At 30.1% G+C, this 22,268-nt stretch overlaps 2 protein-coding genes across 5 annotated transcripts; one reads left to right on the top strand and one right to left on the bottom strand.

Annotated features, from left to right (window-relative positions):
• The first annotated feature begins 1,293 nt into the window (after positions 1-1,293).
• On the top strand, positions 1,294-11,789 carry LOC115882377 (solute carrier family 41 member 1-like). Of its 2 annotated transcripts, XM_030900425.1 has the most exons (11): positions 1,294-1,438; positions 8,084-8,259; positions 8,762-8,873; positions 8,959-9,114; positions 9,257-9,423; positions 9,488-9,667; positions 9,721-9,865; positions 9,923-10,069; positions 10,127-10,277; positions 10,440-10,645; positions 10,708-11,789. In XM_030900425.1, exons 4-11 carry the CDS (start codon positions 8,961-8,963, stop codon positions 11,046-11,048), a joined length of 1,491 nt encoding a protein of 496 aa, XP_030756285.1. In that variant the 5' UTR covers positions 1,294-1,438; positions 8,084-8,259; positions 8,762-8,873; positions 8,959-8,960; the 3' UTR covers positions 11,049-11,789. The 2 variants fall into 2 exon arrangements, with proteins under 2 accessions (XP_030756285.1, XP_030756286.1); XM_030900426.1 differs by lacking the exon at positions 8,084-8,259 and having other exon boundaries at positions 1,295-1,438.
• LOC115882375 (neuroglian) lies at positions 11,241-22,230 on the bottom strand. Of its 3 annotated transcripts, XM_030900422.1 has the most exons (14): positions 20,425-20,488; positions 19,641-19,738; positions 19,462-19,585; positions 18,783-19,394; positions 18,539-18,729; positions 17,925-18,470; positions 16,877-17,863; positions 16,624-16,821; positions 16,354-16,563; positions 16,010-16,300; positions 15,647-15,953; positions 15,483-15,586; positions 14,365-14,462; positions 11,241-13,998 (listed from the first exon to the last, which is right to left on the bottom strand). In XM_030900422.1, the coding sequence occupies exons 1-13, from the start codon at positions 20,448-20,450 to the stop codon at positions 14,368-14,370; spliced, it is 3,789 nt and encodes a 1,262-aa protein (XP_030756282.1). In that variant the 5' UTR covers positions 20,451-20,488; the 3' UTR covers positions 11,241-13,998; positions 14,365-14,367. The 3 variants fall into 3 exon arrangements, with proteins under 3 accessions (XP_030756282.1, XP_030756283.1, XP_030756281.1); XM_030900423.1 differs by lacking the exons at positions 14,365-14,462; positions 20,425-20,488 and adding an exon at positions 21,944-22,230; XM_030900421.1 differs by lacking the exon at positions 14,365-14,462 and having other exon boundaries at positions 20,425-20,489.
• Positions 22,231-22,268: the final 38 nt, after the last annotated feature.

The following is a 22,268-nucleotide window of genomic DNA, read 5'->3' as shown; positions in this document are numbered from 1 at the left end:
AATTCAATTAGATAATTTTTGCGAGTCAAAAGTTATCAAACCCCAACCAACGGTATTTATTTGTAAACAATCATCACTGACGTCGATTTTAATCGATTTTTATTGATAGAAAAAGACTGCCAATTTACTGTATATATCCCTTAAGTAATTACATATAATCATGTTTTTATTATACTTCCTCGTTCAACAAAATGTGCTAAATTAAAAAAAATCATTTCCGCATTGGATATATGGCTGTTATTTTGCATAAACCTTTTATTATAAACGGTAAAATAAAATGAAAAAAATAAATGCATTATATTAGCCCTTCGGCTTATATTGACTATTTGTTTACATTTGTAAAACTCCATTGTTATTAAAATGGAAAAGTATTTAAGTTTACAAACTAGATATTAGATATTGTCAAGTAAATTCGGAAACTACAATGAATGTGAAACAAAAAATTGATTATGTCAGTTTTTGTAAATCACATTGTAATGTAAAGTACTGTTGAAGCAGTTCAACAGAGTCGGACTCACATATTTTCGCAATTTATAATTTCTGCTCTTTAACATTTTAATTTTCTTAAAAATCATATTCTAAAAATGCATAATCCTAAAAATACTCAACAACAATATTCTTGAAAAAATAATTTGAAGTTTATGTATAATAGTAAATAAATTATTATTTCATAAAAAAAATATACTTATTTTCTCCTTATAGGTATCTATTAGTTGTAATAAATCTTTACTAGTTTGCTCTTTAATCCTTTGTTATTAATATGAATTATTACTAATATGTATCACTATAAACGTGTCTTATCAGTTAAAATAACCAGACTACCCTAAAAATCCCAATTTTATCAATAAGTTTATATATTATTTTCTCTCTTCACAATATCTTACGTCAAAATAATATGTATGTGCATATAAAAATGTCCATAAAACAAGTATAAATACGTATTGTTAAATAAATGACTCAAAAATTTAAAAAAACGGTAAAATTAGATTTTTAAATTGCGTTTTTTTTCATGAACAGGTCTAGAAAATTGCATTAGTTATAAGACGACAGATATGAAATTTATGGAGTAATTAACTGTGTATAAAGTAATAATTAATATGAAAAAAAAAGATCGTTGATAAAATCTAAACAATTAATACTTGTGCGTTAAAAAAAATACTGTATCGAAAATGGCTTTTAGGTGTAAATGATTTTGTAAGATTGCGCTATTGGGCCGATACCTTCCTGTATCTAATCAGACGGCCACAGTATACAGTATTCCCCATCGAGATAGGTTATAACGATTTACCTGAGATATTTAAAAGACAATTTTAGTTTGGTTCGTTTGAACTTTGGTTTGAAGTGAAGTGTAGTGAGATCGAACTGTGCTTAATTTGACATTTTTACACGTGCATTTTCTGGCTAATACCACCCTGGAAAAAATATCGCAAATTTTCGTGTATGTATTAATTTTCAATATTTTTTTCTTTTTTTTATTCGAAATTAATTTAAAATATTTTTTAAAGCGCATAAAGAGCTTAATATCTGGATATTGTTACCGGAGACTGGATACCAAAAATGTGAAATTAAAATACGTAGTTAATTTTAAATACAGCTTTATGTCGAAAATGAGAAAAATTTATTAAAATAATTCGTGAACAACTAAATAAATACATAAGTAGTGTACAAATATTTTCAACGGAAAACTATGTAATCCTAATGATAATCATAGTAATTTTAAAGCACGAAAATAACAGATATTATTTTCCTGCGATTGCATATGCAGGAGACTTATTTTGTTTGATTTGAGCGCTCATTTATCCAAACTATAGTTTATAATTCTTGTATACTAGAAACAAACAGTAGTTTTTAGTATTTTATAGCTTTATAATACTATTTTAATTAAACTTTCGTTAGTTAAAGAAACAATACTTATGAGATTAAAATTATTTAGCATAGATTTTTATTTCTTTATAATATCCTTGTTTTTATCTAAAATAAGGAAAAATGTATAAAATAATTAAATATTTTGTTACTATAATATGCCTTATGTTATTTGTATTTGAATTAATTGTTTCTTGGAGTAATTATTAGTTTTATTTTATTTTTTCTTCTTTAAAATATTTGTTTAGTTTATAAAATCCAAATATGAAGAAATGTACAAGATATCAAAGAGACTTATGACATTATTTATTAGTAGATATTTCAAGTTTTCTTACTTTTATTTTATTTTTTCTTCTCCAAAATATGTTTTTATTTTACAAACTCTATACATATAAACGGAAATATCGAAAAGACTTATGATATTATTCATTAATATATGTTCATTGGTATACAATTTTTTTATAAAGAAACACAAACATTATTTTTAACATATATTTTTATTTCTTATTAATGCCTTGTTATTATTTTTTTATAATGAATGCCTGTCTTTAAAGTCTCTAATTATTTTAGAAAATCGAAGGAGATGTCGAAGACATCAAGGATATTTATTATTGACATTATATATTTTCTTAATTACTTCATTTTCCATTAAGTTGTTACCGGGTTAATTACATGTAAATATCAATAAGAGATTGACTTTTCGATTTAAAGCTGCTCTAATATTTTCTTGAAGTAAATATCAAAAATTTGTATTGTGTTTCATTTAATATTCTATTCGCTCTATAATGTTATACGTTGTGATACAAATAATCTATTACAACATTGTGAATAAAAAAATAATTATTAAAAAAAAAGGAAACCAAATTAATTGATGAAAATATCTTTATAACTTTATGAGAAATATAAAAGCTGCCAATTTTTTTTATTCATAAAAAAATAATGAAAAGGAGCACTTGATATAATTGATTTAATATTTGGCCTATTTATACAATTTCAATGTCTGGATAAACAATTTGAAGGAACGAAAAAGACGTATGCCGACTGTGATTTCGACAGTGTAATAACTGTTTAATTTACGGATATTTATGTGAAAAAGTGGAGCCGTATATGAGATGAAAATGAGAAAACAAGTAGAGAAATCTGGTCGAGAGGCAATTCGTAGACAATAGAACGAAATTGGCTAAAATATAAAACACATAAAAGTTTTTTTCAGCTGAAAGCTCGCACATAATTTTTCACTCAAAACCTCTCGTTTTCAATATTTATACATATATAATTTAAAAATAAATACAAAAAATATATATAATACAGATTTAGATGTAAAAAACATTTTTCTGTAATATAATAGTAAGCAATATACGACAATATTAATTTTTTAAATACTCGTTAATGCACCACAGGCTCGTGCTTAACAAATTAATCAATATTTTTTTATAATTAATCCATTAAGAAGCTGTAGGATAATCCAGCCTATAAATTTAAGCTTGAATTATCACAATACGTAGAAGTCATATTATAGGTATACTAAATCTATTTCAATTAGATCATTTCAGATAATAGCTACTTAAAATTATCATAATTATTCTTAACTTTAAAATGTCAGAAAAAAAAAACAATTTTCTGTATGGAAAACCTTTGAAGAAGATGCATGAATTAATAAAATGCGAATTGATAAGTACTTTTCATTAATATTCATGTCTTATCACTGGGAAAAACGAGCGTAACATATACTATATATTCCTAATATATTCGATTCTCTTAAAGGTTTGGGGATTCCCTTAAAAAAATTAATATATTTTATGAGACAGTTTTAAAACTATAAACGTCATGTAATTGTACTTCACAGAAATTAATAAAATTACTATAATTTATTATTATTAATATATACAACGTATAATTATAAAATTACAAATAAATTAGAAGTACATACGTAAAATTGAGATACGTGTATCAAATAAATCAGATTAAATAAAAAACAAAAACAAGTCACCAATAATTTACTTATTAATTTAATATTTTTATCTGGGTCATATTTTGGAAATAAAAAATAAATTTAATAAAAAAGATTGAAATCTGGCACTAATCTATATCTCAGCATCTATATTTATTAAACTTTATTAGTATTTTTTTTAATATAGAAATGTAGGTACACAGGTAGGTTTACTGCTCATTGGAATATTAGATTTAATTGGTCAAACTTTTTCTGTCCGCACCCTTTGTTCAAAAAGTTTTAAATACTTGCAAAATTGTTTTAAAAAAAAATATTAATAAGAATTGGAAAATCCAGGCCAACCCAAGTCTATTTTTTTCGAAAGTCACAGTACCTTTTAACGTAAATTTAATTTAAATCTAAAGGGGCGTCCAGACCAGATGAGCGAGCAGTAACGAGCGCGAGCAAACATTTATTCAAATTCACTCGTGATTTCTGCTGCTCTCGATTACATGATCAGCTTCAGTCCAGACTAGCGATTATTTGTATGTTCGGCGTTGATCGGTGTGTGGCACTTCATGTTCATAATGTCGGAAAAAATTATTGCTTGTGCGTCTTTCATTGTATTTTATAAATTATTGAAACGTCAAAAGAGAAAATTGCAGAGGAGATGGTGGAACATAACTCTTTTTAAAAATCCAGTTTCTCATGGTGGTAACAATTTACTAAACGATGTTGAAACAGAAGATTCTGGAAAATTTAAGAACTTTTGTCAGATGTCACTTAGAGATTTTAATACTTTATTAGATTTAATTGACATAAAAATAATGAAAAGTGATACGAATTACCGAAAAGCAATTTCACCTAGAGAAAGGGTTTAACTATAACCTTACGGGTCTTGGCGATTTTTGTACTCCTCTATTAAAAAAACAACTTCGGCCATTCCATTTTTGATATTTGATCGCAAACGTGGTAAACAAAATCCTTTCCAAACCGAACGTGCAATAGCGCGAATTTTCTTTGATGTACCGACACGGCGTGGAACAGCGTCGAGCGCGAGCAAGCAATCATTCGCTCGCTCGCAGAGCCGTCCACACCAGTTAAGCGTTCCCATTTCCCATAGAACATACCCGAATTCTTGCTCGCTCCTTCTCGCTCATCCGGTCTGGACGCCCCTTAATACTTAAATAAACTCACTGGCACGAAAAACGGGCACCTTAAAATTTTGATGTACTTTAAAATTGTATATATTGTGTTGTAGTGGACCGACTATGATGACGTTTCTAAATTAAAAATGAACGTTCCCTTGTGTCAATTATACGAGGGAATACCAAATGTTGTTATTTTGGTAAAAGTTTGGAATACCCTTTGGAATATGTTCAAAAAGCAAGGAATTTAAAAATCATTTTATCATCTAGGTGCATCTTTTCTCGATAGTTTACCTTTTGATTCATCTCAATAGCTTATTTATAGAGATATTCTCTTTTGAAGAAGACACTAACATTTTTTCGTAATTTTTACACTAAAAACATACCGTTGCTTTTGGTCCCAGTCAACAGGCGCATCTACAGATTGAGACATAGCACCGAATATTAACTTGTGCCCGTAGTCTTAAACCACGCGCCGCTACTGATACTTCCTCATTTTCATTACTTTTCAAATAGACTGTTGTATATACAATTTACATATTTTTTAGATTAAATAATTTTTATAATACTAGATCTTAATTTAATAAATAATTTTGTTAGATTAGAATGTTAGACCAGTAATTGAAACAAAATATAAGACCATCATCGTATTATAAATATTTTTGAAAGTCATCTGCCATACTCTCGATACAAATCCCTGTCAAATTAGAACATGTAATAAAATCAAGATAAGGAGTGTATTCTGTTAAAAGATCAATGTTAGGATATCAATATCAAGACACTTATTAAATCAAACAGAGATCTAAAGTTAAAATCAACACTCCACAGGTTGAAAATAAGAAATTGGTTTAGTTTGAGCGTAAACACTTTTAAGGAACCAACAATAAACAACATTTTAAAAGGATCTCTTTTAGTTCCGGTAGAGGAACGACAATATTCGGTGTAAAGCGGTGTAAAAAAGCAGGAAATAAAATCAATGAAGTAAGAGAAAACTCGAACAAATAATCTAAGTTTTAGCCACGAAACCGTCAATTACGCAAAGGCTCAGAAATAGAATTGTTATAGTTTATTTTCCTTGTATTTATTGTTTTTCTGTATTTCCAGAGATTCGCTTTGGTTTGGCGACCATTTTTTATCGAAAAATATTACATGACTAATATAATATTAGAATATACCATGAAAACCGCGCCAAAACAGTCTTGACAACTAAAATATCAAGCGTACGTTAGTTAAAAACTAAAAAAATAAATTAATAATTTTTAATTTCTCAAATATTTAGATTGTGACACCTTTGAAGCCTTTATATTTAAATTACAATATAAAACTATTTATTGTTTTTAAGCATTTCCGTGCCAGACATAATAAAAATAAACCTAGAGATAAAATTTTATTTCTAAGCCTACTATGACGGCGTTTTTATTCGATCACGAGATATCATTGTTAATAAACAAAACAATTTCATAGTATTTCAAACCCTACTAGATTACTTAATTTAATATAACAGATTAATTAATCAAATTTGTAAAAATGTGTCCGTAAGAGGCCCAATCTATTTTTTATTTGTTCCTAACTATTAAATTTGCTTATAAAATTATACAGTGGATCTAATATTTATCAATGACTTCAAATAATTCACAATCAGCTGTCACTTTCATTGTTAAGAGCTTGAACGGTGAAAAAAATAATAATATTACTATTTTTAATAGTAATATATACTTTGAATAATATTTTTTTAAATCACTATTTTAAATACGTAAAAAACCAAACAGTTCACTTGGAATTTTAAACGTCAGAAAAATTTGTGCATAATTATAACCGCAAGTTAGAATCGAATTTACTTCCAACGTTATAGTTAAGTACAATATGTATTTTAATTAAAGCATCATTCTTAAGTCGTTTCTATTTCTAATCGTAAGTATTAAAGCATATTTGTATAAGTCATAATCATACTTAATATAACGATGTGATAAATAAATAGGAATAGTTTATTAATAGACTTTTTAACTTATTCAATTTTTTTTGCAAGTCCGCTGGTCCAAACTTTATTGAATGAAAAAAATTATTACAAATAATATATATATATATATATATATATATATATATATATATATATATATATATATATATATATATATATATATATATATATATATATATATATATATATATATGTTTGTCTTAATCTTCGGTGCTGCAATTAGTAATTTTAAATATTTAATCAGTAATTTTAGTCTCAATCTTAATTAATTCTTGGTTTTTTGTTAATTTCTTTACTGAAGTACTTAAGCAGGTACGTGCACTGGCATAATATTTTGTACCGTGTACCTTAAATGTTAAAATAATACGATAATACATTAAATTAATAAAAAAATGCTAAAAGCATAAAGAATTCTCATCATTATTCTTAACGCGTCTGTAGCACATTCAGTTTTTACCACTTATATGCTATTTTCAACGATATAGTACGTTAAACTTTACGAGGGGTTGTGAAACTAACTTTAAACTTAATTTTTGAAGAAAAAAACATTATTTTTCTATTCACTTTTTACCCAAAGCGTAGTAACAAGGATGTAACTTTATTTAACAATTTTCAAATAATTATAAGGTAATATAATTTTTTAATAAGTACTTTAAAACAAATATCGAGGAGTAATAGCTTGTAGGATATAGGACGGAAAGTAAAGGAGTCTCTTATCTATATATATAAGGAAAATATTATCAATCCAAGGAAAAAATATGTACAAGATAACATCAATCAATTTCAAGAACCACTGCACCAAGTGCACCCATAATAATAACTGCCCTTATCTCGAAAAGTTGACTTTTATATAATAAAAATAAGGTACTCTCCCACGCTGTTTACTTAATCGCAAATAAATTTATTTTTAATTATATTTCACTGTATTGTTCGCTGGATCTAGATTATTTTTCAAAAAAAAGATCGTTTATATCCATTATTTTATACATTATTTACGTTTAGATGTAAACCGATTTTTAAAGATAACATATATTATTTCAATGCCTAAAACCGCATTGGACAAAAATATTTTTATCTAAAACCACTATCTTAAAGTAAATAGTTTTTAATAACCCTGTATAAAGTACGGGCAGAAAAAAGGTGTATTATTCATGTGTGGTTTAGTCCAACAGGTAAACTCCTATAGAACAGACGGTTGAGTATCAATCACGTCAAGAACCAAACTAATGTGCTACTAAGTTCTAGTATTAACACTTCTGGCCAGTGACAATTATATATTTCTATACTAACATCATCAGGAGCCCTATTAATTATAAACTCATGTTCAAATTACCAAAAAGGTAAGAGAATTTCAATATGTAATTTTATTAATATTCAAAAAAGATCAGATATTAATAAACAATATTATAAACATTTAGGCAACGGATTAAATAACTGAACGTAGGTTTTATTTAGTAATGATGGAATTTTTTCATATTCTGGTAAACTTATGTAATAGAACAGTTGAAAAAAGGCCAGTTACATGCATTTAAATAGATACTTAATTGAAATATAGTGCAAATCATGTACAGGCAAGAACCTTTGTATACGTATATAAACCGACAAAACAAAAAGTTCTTTTACACTACAAAATAAAATTTTAGCCTTTTCGGGGGATATTCTACAATAATAAATACATTTTTTTCTTGAGATAAAATGATTTTTATTTATAAAAAAATATACGCAAAAATATTAATGACATATTAAAGTTAGTAATAAAAAAATTAATTAAGAATTTAGTTAGTAAGCTGTATTTAATTTCCCTCTTATTTCTCACGAGTATTTTTCTTTTATACTCTTTAGTTCAGCTATATGTGGATGGTGGCTGCGTCTCCCGACATACAAAACATTTGAAGTCCCAGGGCAGCTAACTACTGCCGACATCTTAGGTGGGATTCAACCCATAAATTTCCAAGTAAGTCACGTAATATCTACGTAAATTATTAATGTTGTATGTTTCTAAATTCTTGGGATATTCAAAGCACCATTATATTTTTTAGCCATGAACCCAAAGGACACATATCAGTCCACCGAAAGTATAGATTCGCAAATAAGTGGCAAAGTCGTACCCGATCCCAATCAACTCACAACAACGACAATCATAAGTTTGTCCCCTGACTTTAACTTCAAGAATGAGACGAAGACAAAACGCACTAGTAAGTGATTTTTTTTGAGTGAGTAACGCAGTTGTTGCAAACAGTTTTGGAGACATTGAGTTTCCTTCTCTGACTCATTTTTTTATGTGAAAATAGTATTATATTGGGTAATATGTATTCAAATATTTTGAAAATTTTCTAGACCTCGACAAGCAAAAATCAATAGAATCCGTACTGTCCACTCCTAGCGAATGTGAAAGATTATTGAAGAAAGAAAAATGGTATTCTGTCACTATACAGATTTTTATACCTTTTATGATTGCTGGTATGGGTACAATAGGAGCTGGAGTAGTGCTAGGAAAAGTTGAGGTATAATAGCGAATCTCTTTAACAAATTAAATTTTACCATACACAATTATCATTTTTACAACAGAAATTTGAAGTGTTCACAACTGTGAGGGCCCTGTACGTTTTAGTACCAGCACTGTTGGGTCTCAAAGGAAACCTGGACATGTGTCTAGCTTCCAGGTTATCCACACAAGCGAATTTAGGTAACATGAAAGGGAAAAAAGAAATCTTCAAAATGATTATCGGAAACATCGGGCTTGTTCAAGTAAGTCCTATTTTAGATACAACAAACTAACTTCTGACGATGCTTTTGTTTAGATTCAAGCCATTGTTGCATCATGCATAGTGTCAGTATTTGCAATAACTGCTTCTGCAGTTGTTAATAGAACTTTTGAATGGAACCATGCATACCTTTTAGCCGCCTCCAGTACCTTAACAGCCACTTTATCTTGTTTCACCTTAGGTAAATATACGTGTTTCGTGATTTAGATAACTTTAAATAAGTCTTTGTCTTTTACAGACTTCGTCTTGATATCAGTGATATTTATTTCACATAGAATTAAGCTGAATCCAGATAATTTAGCAACGCCTTTGGCGGCGAGCATCGGTGACGTTGTTTCCTTAGTAGTTCTGTCAAGCTTTGCCAGACTATTGTTTATAATACATGGTAAACATAAATATAATTAATAACACAATTAATGAAGTACTAATTACCTTTTTTTAGATACTCATACATGGGTAATGTTTGTAATCGTTGGAGTATATGTCCTAATTATTTTACCTATTTGGATCATAATTGTTAGGAAAAATGAATATACCAAAAAAGTTCTATATAGAGGGTGGACACCAGTTATATCAGCTTTGTTTATTAGTGGGTATGTAAAGCTACAGTTCCAGAATATCACTTTAATAATAAATATTTGTTTTAAAGTATTTATTTGCAATAACTCTATTTTGATTTAGATCAAATCATTGGTGTATAGCATTGTTGATTTTTAGTAAGACTTAAAATTAATATATTTTTCTTAACTGTTTAGTGCTGGTGGTTTAGTCCTGGACTCTGCAGTCAACCAATTTCCAGGGTACGTCACTTTCCAACCTATAATTAATGGCATTGGAGGAAACCTTGTCTCGGTCCAGGCCAGTAGAACATCCACTATGTTACATAAAACCTCGATAAAAGGAGTTATTCCTCCGCATACTAAACAGTGGGTTGCTCCATGGACGGCACTCATTGCTGGAGGTAACCATAATCACTTACTTATTTTTCAAGGTATATATGTAGTATTTCTTTTTAATTTTCAGTGTTCCCTGCTAAAACTGCTCGTATCTTATTGGCACTTTCCATCCCTGGTCAAATAGTTTTTGTGATAGTTGCTGATGTAATCGCCAACAATGGAAAAGTTCTTGCCACGTTAGCATTCGTTTGCTCTTACTTATCTGTTAGCTTTATCCAGCTGATAATTCTCCTCTACGTGGCTCACTTAATGGTACATACAATGTGGAAATTCAAGATCGATCCAGATAACTCAGCTATTCCTTATTTAACTGCTCTAGGAGATCTCTTGGGGTCGACTTTACTCTTGGCAGCCTTTATCTTCCTCAGGTCGATAAACCAAGAATACAACCCAAATACAGATAGTTAGTAACGACCAAAGCCGATGTTAAAGTTACCTACTAGTATTTAAGGCTGTGTAATCATAGTTAGAACGATGTACAAAATAGATACGCTAGTGCTGGGCGCCTCCAAAAATTCTCAACTAAATTTAAGGGTTCGATTTTGTATTGAAAATACTCATATTGAGATTTGAAGATGTGGAATATTTATTGACTAGTTCTGTGCAGAGATATAGATATTTTGCGAGACAGATGGCCAATGTCATGGTTAGGTCTAAGTAGATTTTTCATAAGCGATCAAAATGTTGACTTAGTTATATTATCGTTTTATTTTTTTTTAAATTTCTGACGCATTACCATGGCTTTATTAAACTGTCTAATATAAAGTATTACGAACGTGTTACTTTATAAGTATTAAGTTATTTTAAAATATTAGTTAAATTATTATTTTAGGTAGGACTAATTGACTTTAGTATTTAGCTTTTAGTAATTTTAAACTGAGGAGTTCCTCATTGAGCGATTGCAATCCCTTGTTTTATTATAAAAATTGGAAGTATTTATTTCCTCAAAAAAAATTAGATAAGTAAATTTAAAACATAATAATATAAGGTATTTTATACTACATGTTTATTTATTTTTTTATTTCGAAATGTATTACAGATATATTATTAGAATCTAGACATAGGTATGTCTAAGTACATCCTTATGTCCTATGTCTACATAATATATTTGCAAGATATGTTCGTATGATAAATGATTCAAAAATACAATAATTATATTTAGTTTTAATTCCCATTTCATTTCCCCGAATAATTTAATAAGTTCATGACCACCAGAACAAATTTATTTACCAGGCGCATTATATTTGCCAGGCGCATTCGCCATTACATAGAAAATTCAAATTCTGTTATAGAATTAAACACATTTATATTATAAAACAGCAAATTAATAATCATTAACGAGATACTACTTAAAAACTTAATAATTAAATTTAAAATTATAGATAGGTATTCTCAGCAACAACTTGAAACCTTGATCAATAAATTTAATGTATAAGAATACCAAAATGAGGAAAAAATACACACTGTATGTACACTTTTAAATTTTATTAGTGCAAAAATGAGACGAAAACAGTATTTTATTATAAACAAATTCTAAAACTAAACCATCTGTTACAAAAGTAAATATAGATAACAAAAATATGTGGGTTTAGTCAGCCCTTTATTTAATAAAAATCTATTGCTAAGAAAATACATAGCAATCGGTTTTAATCTAAGAAAATAAACACAAAAATGCCAGAAATATCCTATACAACAATTATAATGAATTACTAACGTGTATGCAAATAGATTATTTGTACACGACAATAAAAAAATATTATAAGTCCATCTGAAGTAGAAGTAGTAAAGCATTTTTATTTGTAATATTTAGACGATTAAATATATTTCATTGAAAGATCTTATCTATTACCCAGCAGTGCAGCTCTCCTCAAAATCTTATTAAAAAAAGTGCTCACATACCAAAAAACGCCATTCTTTTAATGTAAATTACATGTACAAAAGCCAATGTTCCTAATATAATAATATTATAAAGCTCAAATATCAAATAACCGAATATTAATGTCAATGACCTCTTATTCAAGCAAAGAAGCCCCTGAAACACCGTCATTTTAAATACAATTCTTATAAACTATAGAGTATCATTGGTTAAAGATCAAACACCCTGCTTCCAAGGAAAAGAAAATTTTAAATCACAGATGAATTTTTGTATTCTGAAAAATCAAAATCTATCTGTCCAACGTGATTATTTTATTTTTTGTTTGAAAATGTGGTAAGATTTTAACAAGCAACAATACGCAACAAAGATATAACCATATAAATAGCACCTCCCCCTGTTTGACAGAAAGCTTATTTATTTGAAATTGACATAGGATAAATTTAGGATAATATCTTGAAAATAAATTCTTACGTATATTTTATAAATTTATAGTATTAGTTGCTTAGTTGTCTTTAATTCAATGGCTTCTTTTGATCGCTTTATTGACTATATTGAATTTAGATAAGTCTTTTTAAAAAATGTGGTGCAAAAAATAGTTTTGTGATCAAGTTACAAGTACATTACTCAAAAAAAAGTCAAAAATTCGAAAATAAACGTCAATTTTTAAAACGAAGTCGTTTTCTGTATGTATGTAAGAAGATTTTACTTGGAACCTTCACAATAATACTTAAAAATAAAATTATCCTAAAATTTGTCATGGAGAAACATGAAGATAAATGATACCAAATTTTATGGCAACTTTTAAGTCATAAGGCAGTGTCGCGAAACGCAATATAAAAATATATAATACAAAAATGAATACAAAACGATTTTTGACAGCGATATCAGCGCAGGGTATATAAAAACTTAAATTATCTTTACATCTATGAGAAAACGCTGTAGGATTTAGAACAAAACAAACCAGTAGAGGCAAAATGGAAGTGGAATATTCTCTGTAAAACAGTTATTTGTTTTATTCTAAGCCCTGAAATTATGAAAACTTAATATTATACTATAATACAATAAACATACAGTGAAATCAGCATGTTATCAACAAAATCATTACAATTTTCAAACTGCAACGAACAACAAAATATATTACTATATCATATATTAAATTCATATTTTGATTAGCAAACATTACAACCTACTTAAAGAACAAAAGGACGAATTTACTGCAATTCAATTATGATAAATAATGAGATTTTCTCTCAAGCTACCGTGATGCCAACTAAACTGAACCTATTCATATAATAAATTAGAGATAGTTCACTCAATAGAAGAATAGAATAAACACCACACTGAAAGCTAGTTTGTAATAATTTCTCTAGACATATGTTGCCATTGCGTTGCTGTGGGTGCCAGGTGCACCAACAGCTCCTATTTGTTTCATATTACTTGGGACATACTGACCAATGAAAGAACCATCTTCAGTAAATCGACCTAAAACCAACAGATTTTTAGATACTAGTTATGATTTTAAAATATTAGTAACAACCACCATACCATTCTTCATTTTTTACGACCATCCAAAATATCAAAATGTTAAAAAATGTTCATAGTAACCACTGCACAAAAAAAAACACAAAAAAAATCAAATTCCATTAAAATGGTTACACAAAAGAAAAATATTATTCACTCAAAAAAAATATATAAATATTAGTTGTCACACTATGTTAGTGGAGTAGTTCTGCATTCCTTAACAAATAGGTTTATTATTTAATAATAAGTATTATGTTAGTCCATCACCAAATATCCAGGCATTAAATTAATAGTAAGATAAAAATTAAAAAAAAAACGAACTCTTACGCATTAAACAAATGTAGCAAACGCCTGTGATGTGGTTTCCCCTTGGCCTTTTTTACGGCCGTATTGGCCGATAAATGAACCATCCTCATTCATACCTTCTACAGAATTACAAAAACAAATAAATAAAAACATACCAAAATAAATATGAATTAAAAGACAAACATATATTTTCGGCAATAAATTAAAATAAAATAAGAAAAGAATAAAATAAAAATCCCTTGACAAATACGTTAAACTAAAAACATATATAATATAATAAAGTTGTAGTATTAAGTCCCCTCAAATGGATTTCCTTTAATTATTGTTTATAATATATATTATTTCCTGTTTATTTGTAAATTATGAAGTTCAAAATTAAAAACACACAGTATATCAAAATATTCGAATATATCACACGAAAGTTGTTTATTTTTAAACCAGGTTATTTTGGTAGCAGGTATAGTCCTACCAGTGGCGGGTAAACAGAGGGTTCAAGAATATGAACTTTATAAAAATATAAATAACAAAAGGTACAATATTATTATTAATATATTTTATTACACATAATTAAAGTAATTTATTTTAGAATAATAATACGTACCAATAACTTTATTCCAACTCAATAATAACAAGGTTTTATAATTACTTTACTTTTTGTGTGAATTTATTGTTTTTTTCTTCTTTCAAATGAAACTTGCTGTGTTAAATTTAAGTTTTTCTTCTCAAATGAGTGTGTTTTTTAACATACTTTAGCATAAAAAAACTGAAAAATAAATAAAAAATTTGGAACCATAAGGTACCGCTTGTAATAAAACCAGCCGTGTTTTTGAAAATCCAAGATTTAGAAATAATGCCACATTTCCTAACATTTTTGAAAAATAAAGTTCAAAAATTACAAGTCTCTATTAGATAATTTAAGCTTCTGAAAGACAGTAACTTTCAAAAAAGGACAAGTTAGGTAACTACAAAAAATCCATTTGATGCTCAAAAATACTTCTCATTGAAAAAACAAAGCATCAACAACTAAAACATTAAAAAAATAGGACTGTGTTTAGGTTTTAAAACTGTATTTTAAAATGAGAAAAATAATTTAAAATATATGTATAGTCATGCAGACTTTTAATAACAATTAATAATACCTGTATCACCATCTCCATATTCAGCCATAGAATCTGTATCACTCTCTGGTCCAATCTTCGGCTCGCTGCTCATAGATGCCCTTCCATGTGATTTGTTGTCTAACCTGTAGAAGATAGAAATAAATAAATCATATTTAACACATTCTGTCGTAGAAAAATCTTACGGTTGCGAATATTCGTGGAAGCCGCCTTCATCAGGATAATCGTGCCGGCCGTTGGCTTGTTCTCGTTCGTGAACTGCGTATTTTCCACCACGGTTTCTTTTAACAATACAGACGATAATAAGAACCAGCAGCAAGAAGACGATGGCCAGCATCATTCCAATAAACCAGCCTGCTGTCGCTACCGGATCTTTAGGAGTGATTTTTATGTCGTCAGCGTACACTTCCTGTGACTCACTGTCTGTTTCAAAGTCCCCATCCACTGAAGTTACTATGAATTCATAAGCCTCTCCTGTTTCTAAACCGGGAACTGAAAGCGAACGAATATTATTAATAACAGATATAAAAAAACGAGTTGTTAGTTACCATCCTGATAATCTTCACTCTTCTCAGGTGGAGTACGTAGATACTGAGTTTCTCCTCTCTTCTTGTATTTGACGTAGAAGTGTGAACCGGGCTTTCCGTCCTCGCTAGGTTTCCAATGTATCCTTACAGATGAAGTTTTGCCGTTTTGGATAGGTTCCCAGTCAAAGTTCGGCTGACCGGGTTTGTGAGAACCTCTTGCTTTTGTATTGGCTTCAATAAAGTACATTTTGGACTCTCCAGCTCTCGTTTTAGCGCTTATGTAGATTCGGTACTTCGTATCGGCATTTAATCCTGATAATATTAACTGTAATTTTTTTATTATGTAGAATATTATGAATACAAACCGGCAAGTTTAGCTCGAAGTTTATTGGGATCTTCAATGTGGGGTGTTCTGGGAATAGGCCTTCCCACCTTCATATTATTGTCGACTTCTGCGTAGTAAATGTTATAACCAGTAAGATTACCGTTAGGCCTCTCAGGTTTCTCCCATTTCAGCAAAAACGCCGAAGATCCCAAAGGCAGAGCTTCTAATGAATCCATCTCACCAGGAACGCCTAAAGATACAACATTTTTATTAAAAAACTGTGCATTAGAGTTAATTTCTTATTAACTACCTTCAGGAGTATGGAAACTAAGAGTTTCGCTTGGAGGGCCGTTGTATTTTCCATTGTAAACGTAAACTTGAGCGTAATTTTTGGTGTTCGGAACGAAATTATTGACGAGAGCCTTGGCTGTGCCTCCTTGAACCTGAATCTCGTTGCGAATAGGCGACTGGTCACTCCATGTCCGGATTTTGTAACCCTTGAAATGACCTAAGAAATACCATTTTTGAAGATATTCAGTTATATTTAATAGTAAGTAAAGTACCTTTGACTGACTCCAAAGGAACCGGAATCCAACTTAAAAGAGCATTTGTCGGACTTTGTACGTTGAGCACACTGAAATTTTGAGGTGCTAACTCCGGTTCACTCTCTCCAGAATATCCAATAACGTCTTGTGGCGAAACGTTAGCTTCCCCTTCGTCATTCACAGCTAAAACTTTGATTCTGTACTGCTGGAAAGACGGCTGGTTAGGAATTTCGAGTTTGTTTTGACGCCAATTTGTTATCTCTTGAGGGGGTTCGTAATCTTTTCCGGCGATGTCCCTTTTGTAGTAGACCCTGTATTTAAATCCGGGAGCGTTATGTTCAATCTGCGGCATAGGAGTCCAAGATATCACAAGATTATCTGGTCTATCTCCTTCCCCAACTACGTTATCAGGATTTTTATGTGGAACTTCCGGTGGTGTTGAGCACATTTCTGAATGAGGTGACGGTAAGGATCTTCCGATTTTATTTACAGCTATTACCCTGAAAGTATAATTGGCCCAAGGACTCATAGGAACTGTGTAAGTTGTATCGACTGCAGGAACATTATCGTACGCTATTTCCCAAGAATCCGCAGTAAAGCTAGTGTTATACTGAATAATATAATGTAATATTCTGGCTCTGTTGTCTCCTTTAGGTGACCAGCGAATCGTAGCGTCTAATTTGTGACATTCCACCTGTATATCACCTGGAGCATTTGGAACTGCCTGAACGATTAACTGGGCCTGCGCTGAAGCTTCGTCCAGTTCAGTTCTTGCCAAACAAGTGTAAGTGCCCGAATCTAATTCGATCGTTTTCGTTATCGTTAATGAATAATCGTAAGATTTAACAAATCGTGGTTCTGCTTCGAAATCGATGGGTTGTCCGTTTTTCAACCAAACTATCTCTAGTTCGAGCGATTCATCCGTTGCAGCGTTACATCTGAAGGTTGCCGATGTTCCAGACTCGACTTCATAGTCCGTCGGACCATCCGTGATGTATGTATGAGCTGTAATCAAAACATAAAGGATATAATGTAAAATAATAACGTATGGAAAATGAAAGGGTACCTTTGACAAATAACCTGGCGCTAGCACTGGCTTTGTCGATCTTATTCTCGGCGTAACAAGTGTAATTGCCTCTGTCGTCGAACTGGACGTCGGAAATAAGTAGATCGCCGCTTTCCTGAACTTTGAACCTGCCTCCAGTCAATTCCTTCCCATTGTGAATCCATTTAATGGTGGGCCTCGGCGCTCCAACTACTTTACAAGTCATATTAATACTTTGATTATCCACGGCGTACGTGTCTCTAGGCGCTTCCGTTATTTCAGGGGATAAAGCCTGGACGTTAACGTAAACGTCTTTGTAGACATAACCCAGAGAGTTGGTAGCGTTACAGCCGTAGTTTCCCGTGTCGTTCTTGACAAGGCGTTCGATAATAAGTCTTCCTGGTTGTATCTTGAGCCTATCGTTTGGAGGCGCCCTTTCAATAGGCTGCCCATTGAAAATCCACTTTATTTCAGGTTCAGGCACACCTCCGGCAATACACTTAAATTCAGCAGTTTCATCTTCAGCGGCTGTAATAACTTTCGGTTCTTCGATAAAGTATGGAACGGCTGTTAATAAAATTTAAAAAAAAATACAATATACTTTAATTTCGATTTTTTTTATTTAACTAATTTACCGTAAACTTTCAGATGGATAGAGTATGACTGAGATTCGCCAACCCCATTACTAACTTCACAAGTATAAGTTCCCGCATCGTCGAAATCAACTATTTTGATTATTAAAGACTTCCCATAATTACCCTGTGTTACCCTGTCTGTAGAGCGCAGAATTTTACCATCTTTGGACCAAACAGTTTGTGGTAGAGGCCTAGAAAAAATATGACAATAATATCTCCTCCAAAAACAGTCTTAAAAACTCACGTTCCGCCGAATATACAGAATAGCTCCACTCTCTTGCCTCGATAACCAACTTCGTTTTTTCTAGTGACATACTGTAGTTTTGGGGGAACTCGATTCAGAGAAGCAGAAACTCCAGCAGAAACAACATTTAATAAAACTCTGTTTCCGTATTTGTACTCGTGTTTCGTTGGACTAGTAGCTGCGCAAGCATACATAAAATTATCGGTGTTGTCTGACATAGTCAAGTTGGAAAACCACAAATTCCCCTCGGGATCTAAGGTCATTCGAGAAGAGTTGATCGTTTTGAAGCCTCCGTTAGTATACATTATAATCCAATGTACGACAGGCTTGGGCCATCCATCTGGCGGTTGACATGTCAAATTAAAGGGTTCACCTTCTCGTCCAGTTAATGAAATGGGTGGAGTATTTTTAAAAGAATTTAATTCTGCTTTTCTCATAAATACTGAGTTTGATGTAGCAATACCGTACTGATTTTCTGCGAAACATTGGTACTGTCCAATATCTACGTCAGAAGGTTTGGCGATTGAAAGGGTACCTCGCCCAGTCTGTTGAGATATACGATCGTCATATGCCTGCCAATTGAACTTTTTACCATTTTTGATCCAATAATATCTACAAGAATAAGACCGGAAGTTAATATTATCAACAGGCTCTAAACCAATGCCTTAAAGCGACTTACTTTGGAGCTGGTTCTCCCTCTGCTTCGCATTCGATATAAAAAGGTTTGTCGTTTTCTCCCTGCTCAACTTGGAACAGGACTTCGTCTGTGGGAGGCTGCTTAACAATTAATGGAGGGGATGGTACTAAAAATTTGGCCACTTAGCAAACAAACTTGGCGAAAAATAAAGTATAAATTACCTTCTCTAGCGTTACAGCAATTGCTATAATAATAAATTACGAATAGAAAAAAATAACAGCCTATTTTGGACTTCATCGTTATAAGTATTGAGCTATACCTAAAACAAAAAAACGACATCATAGCTCAAATAATATATTTCTATAAAATAGAAGATAATGAACTAGCTTACCATTTTTTAAAATAGTTTTTTTAATAAAAATATCCAAAAGAAAAAAATATTTTCTCGTTACTTATATATAATATTTTTTAATTACATACATTAATGAAATTTACTCATCCCTGCTATTCTTTTAGAAATACAATGACGTTTAATCTCAGTAACGCCACGTTACTCCTATCTTCATTTCCCCCAATCATTCTAGACTATTTACACACTTTACAAATATTAATTATTCAAATTTATATAGGTTTAAAGTTAGTTTTAATACGGACGCCTATGGTTACTTTTCAATAAGTACAAATTTCTCACATTTCAATAACTTTTCAAATAAGTTTAGAATTACTATAGAAGCATGCTATAGAAGTTCTAAGGCAGAATGACACCCTCTCATGGATTATATTTCATTTTAACTGCCATTTTGATTAAAAAAGCATTGTTTTATTCACAATATACAGAAATTTTATAAAATTGAGGTGGATAAAATACTGGGCTAATGAATATCTTTTTTAATAAAGCATTTAAAATAGTTCTTAAAAAAACCTTCCAGCATAGCCTTCCAGACTAAAGAATTTGGAAGTGTACGTAAAAAATGTAAATTATAAATTTTATGTTAGGAAACATACCTATTATTTGTCTTCCTGCCTGACATGTTTTCTATTCGACTATTTCAGAACTACTATATTCCAACAATTTTCAATTGTAAAGAAACAGATAAAACAAAAAAACAAAATAATCAAATAACTATGTAATAAAAAAGGTTTTTATATCACACCTTTGTTTATGTCCAGGTAAATAAACAATTAGTTTATTAATATTATATACCTAGTAAACATAGTAAATAATGTAAACAACCAGAGATAAGGTACGAAAACAAAAAAGAATTTAAATTCTAGAGTGGGTTGGTTAGTCAAAACAGAAATATAACGATTTTTTTATATTGATGACAATTTACCACAAATTAGCGAAACCGCAATATAGTAATAGGAATTAAAATAGTAATGATTCATTTAGCTAATTCAAATTAAACAGGAATTCCTTTGATAAGGTTTCTCAACCATGGAGGGCAAAAAACTTTTATGAATACTTACAATATTCACAAATATGATCCAATTTGTGGCTCTAACATTTCTTGTATTTCTTTATACATAGATATTTTGAAAACTGTCCTTGTGAATAGAAAAAAATCTCTATATCTAGCTAGGCATATAAAAGAATTTTGTTTTATTAAATGTAGTTCATGCAGGTCCTAGCATTTTCTATCTGTCGAAAAAGGGATATTTTAAGTGTGCTTTATACATAGAGTATATACACAAAGTTAATTTTGTAAATATTTATTGTTATACATGTATATTCAAACGTGCATTTTTATAACATTCGCTATCAAATGTTATCAAATATTCTTATTAGAAAAATAAAAACGATTAGGAAAATTCTATTTATATTTCAGGACTAATATATATGCCAACTAAAATAACAGTGACATCATGCAAGAAATGCAAATAAAATATAACTACAATACAATATTATGCCTTTAGGGCATACTGCAAGAATGACGAAAATGTTATTCATTAGGTGAATATTCTAATTTTATCAATGCTCTCAAACAACCTTACAAACGTTATTCTTCACATTTGTCTACATTGTCGTTGACAATTAGGTTAATCAAAATAATCTTCTAAGATGACATCATAACTACATTATTTAAAGTTTATAAATTATAACTAGGTGTAATATCAATATATTTGAAGATGTTAATGTATTAAACAAATAACTTCATTTTCTGTTTTCTGTTAGATTATAAGAAGTTAAATCACTGTAGACGCTATTACCTGTCAAACACCTTTAATGATATTTACCTACTACAGTAAAAAAGGGCATGCTTATCTACTTATTAATTAAATTCTGTGCTAATTTAGTTTTATCAGTAACTTAACAGAATAAATAGAACAGTACATCAATGTCACTTATTTATAAATAAACGGCATTTTTAGAACACAGGTAACCCTCTGTATATATAAAGAAACATATTTTTTAACACCATTGTATGTGCGTTTCCTCGTCATTAAGATTATTTTTAGATATTCTTTTTTATCATAAAGATAAATAGCCTATCACAGCATTATAAATGATAAGATAACTTACCAAAATATCTTAAATAGAACACTCGGTCTTCATAACGATTCTACACACTCGTCCACGGTACACAGTCAACAGACGAACGATAGAAGAGGTGCGGTTTAGTTTGCAGTTAGTCACACACAAAATCTACAGTTCGGTTTAAAAAACAAGGTTTTTGTAAAAACTTATCGGTAAACTTCCTTCTCTATCATTGTATATATCACACAAAACGAAAAAAATTGCTATTATGGTGGTTTTAGCAAGAAGTGATTCACTTTTCTTTCATTTTGGTAGGCGTGGTAACGAATTAATACGCTGCTGGACTCTAGCGGCGATTCACTGAACTAAC

Source organism: Sitophilus oryzae, unplaced genomic scaffold (assembly GCF_002938485.1).
Source record: "Sitophilus oryzae breed Bouriz unplaced genomic scaffold, Soryzae_2.0 scaffold_177_pilon_pilon, whole genome shotgun sequence".
NCBI classification, from domain to species: Eukaryota; Metazoa; Arthropoda; class Insecta; order Coleoptera; family Curculionidae; genus Sitophilus; species Sitophilus oryzae.
Note: the sequence above shows the minus strand (reverse complement) of the source record. Positions and strands in the feature narration are given on the sequence as shown.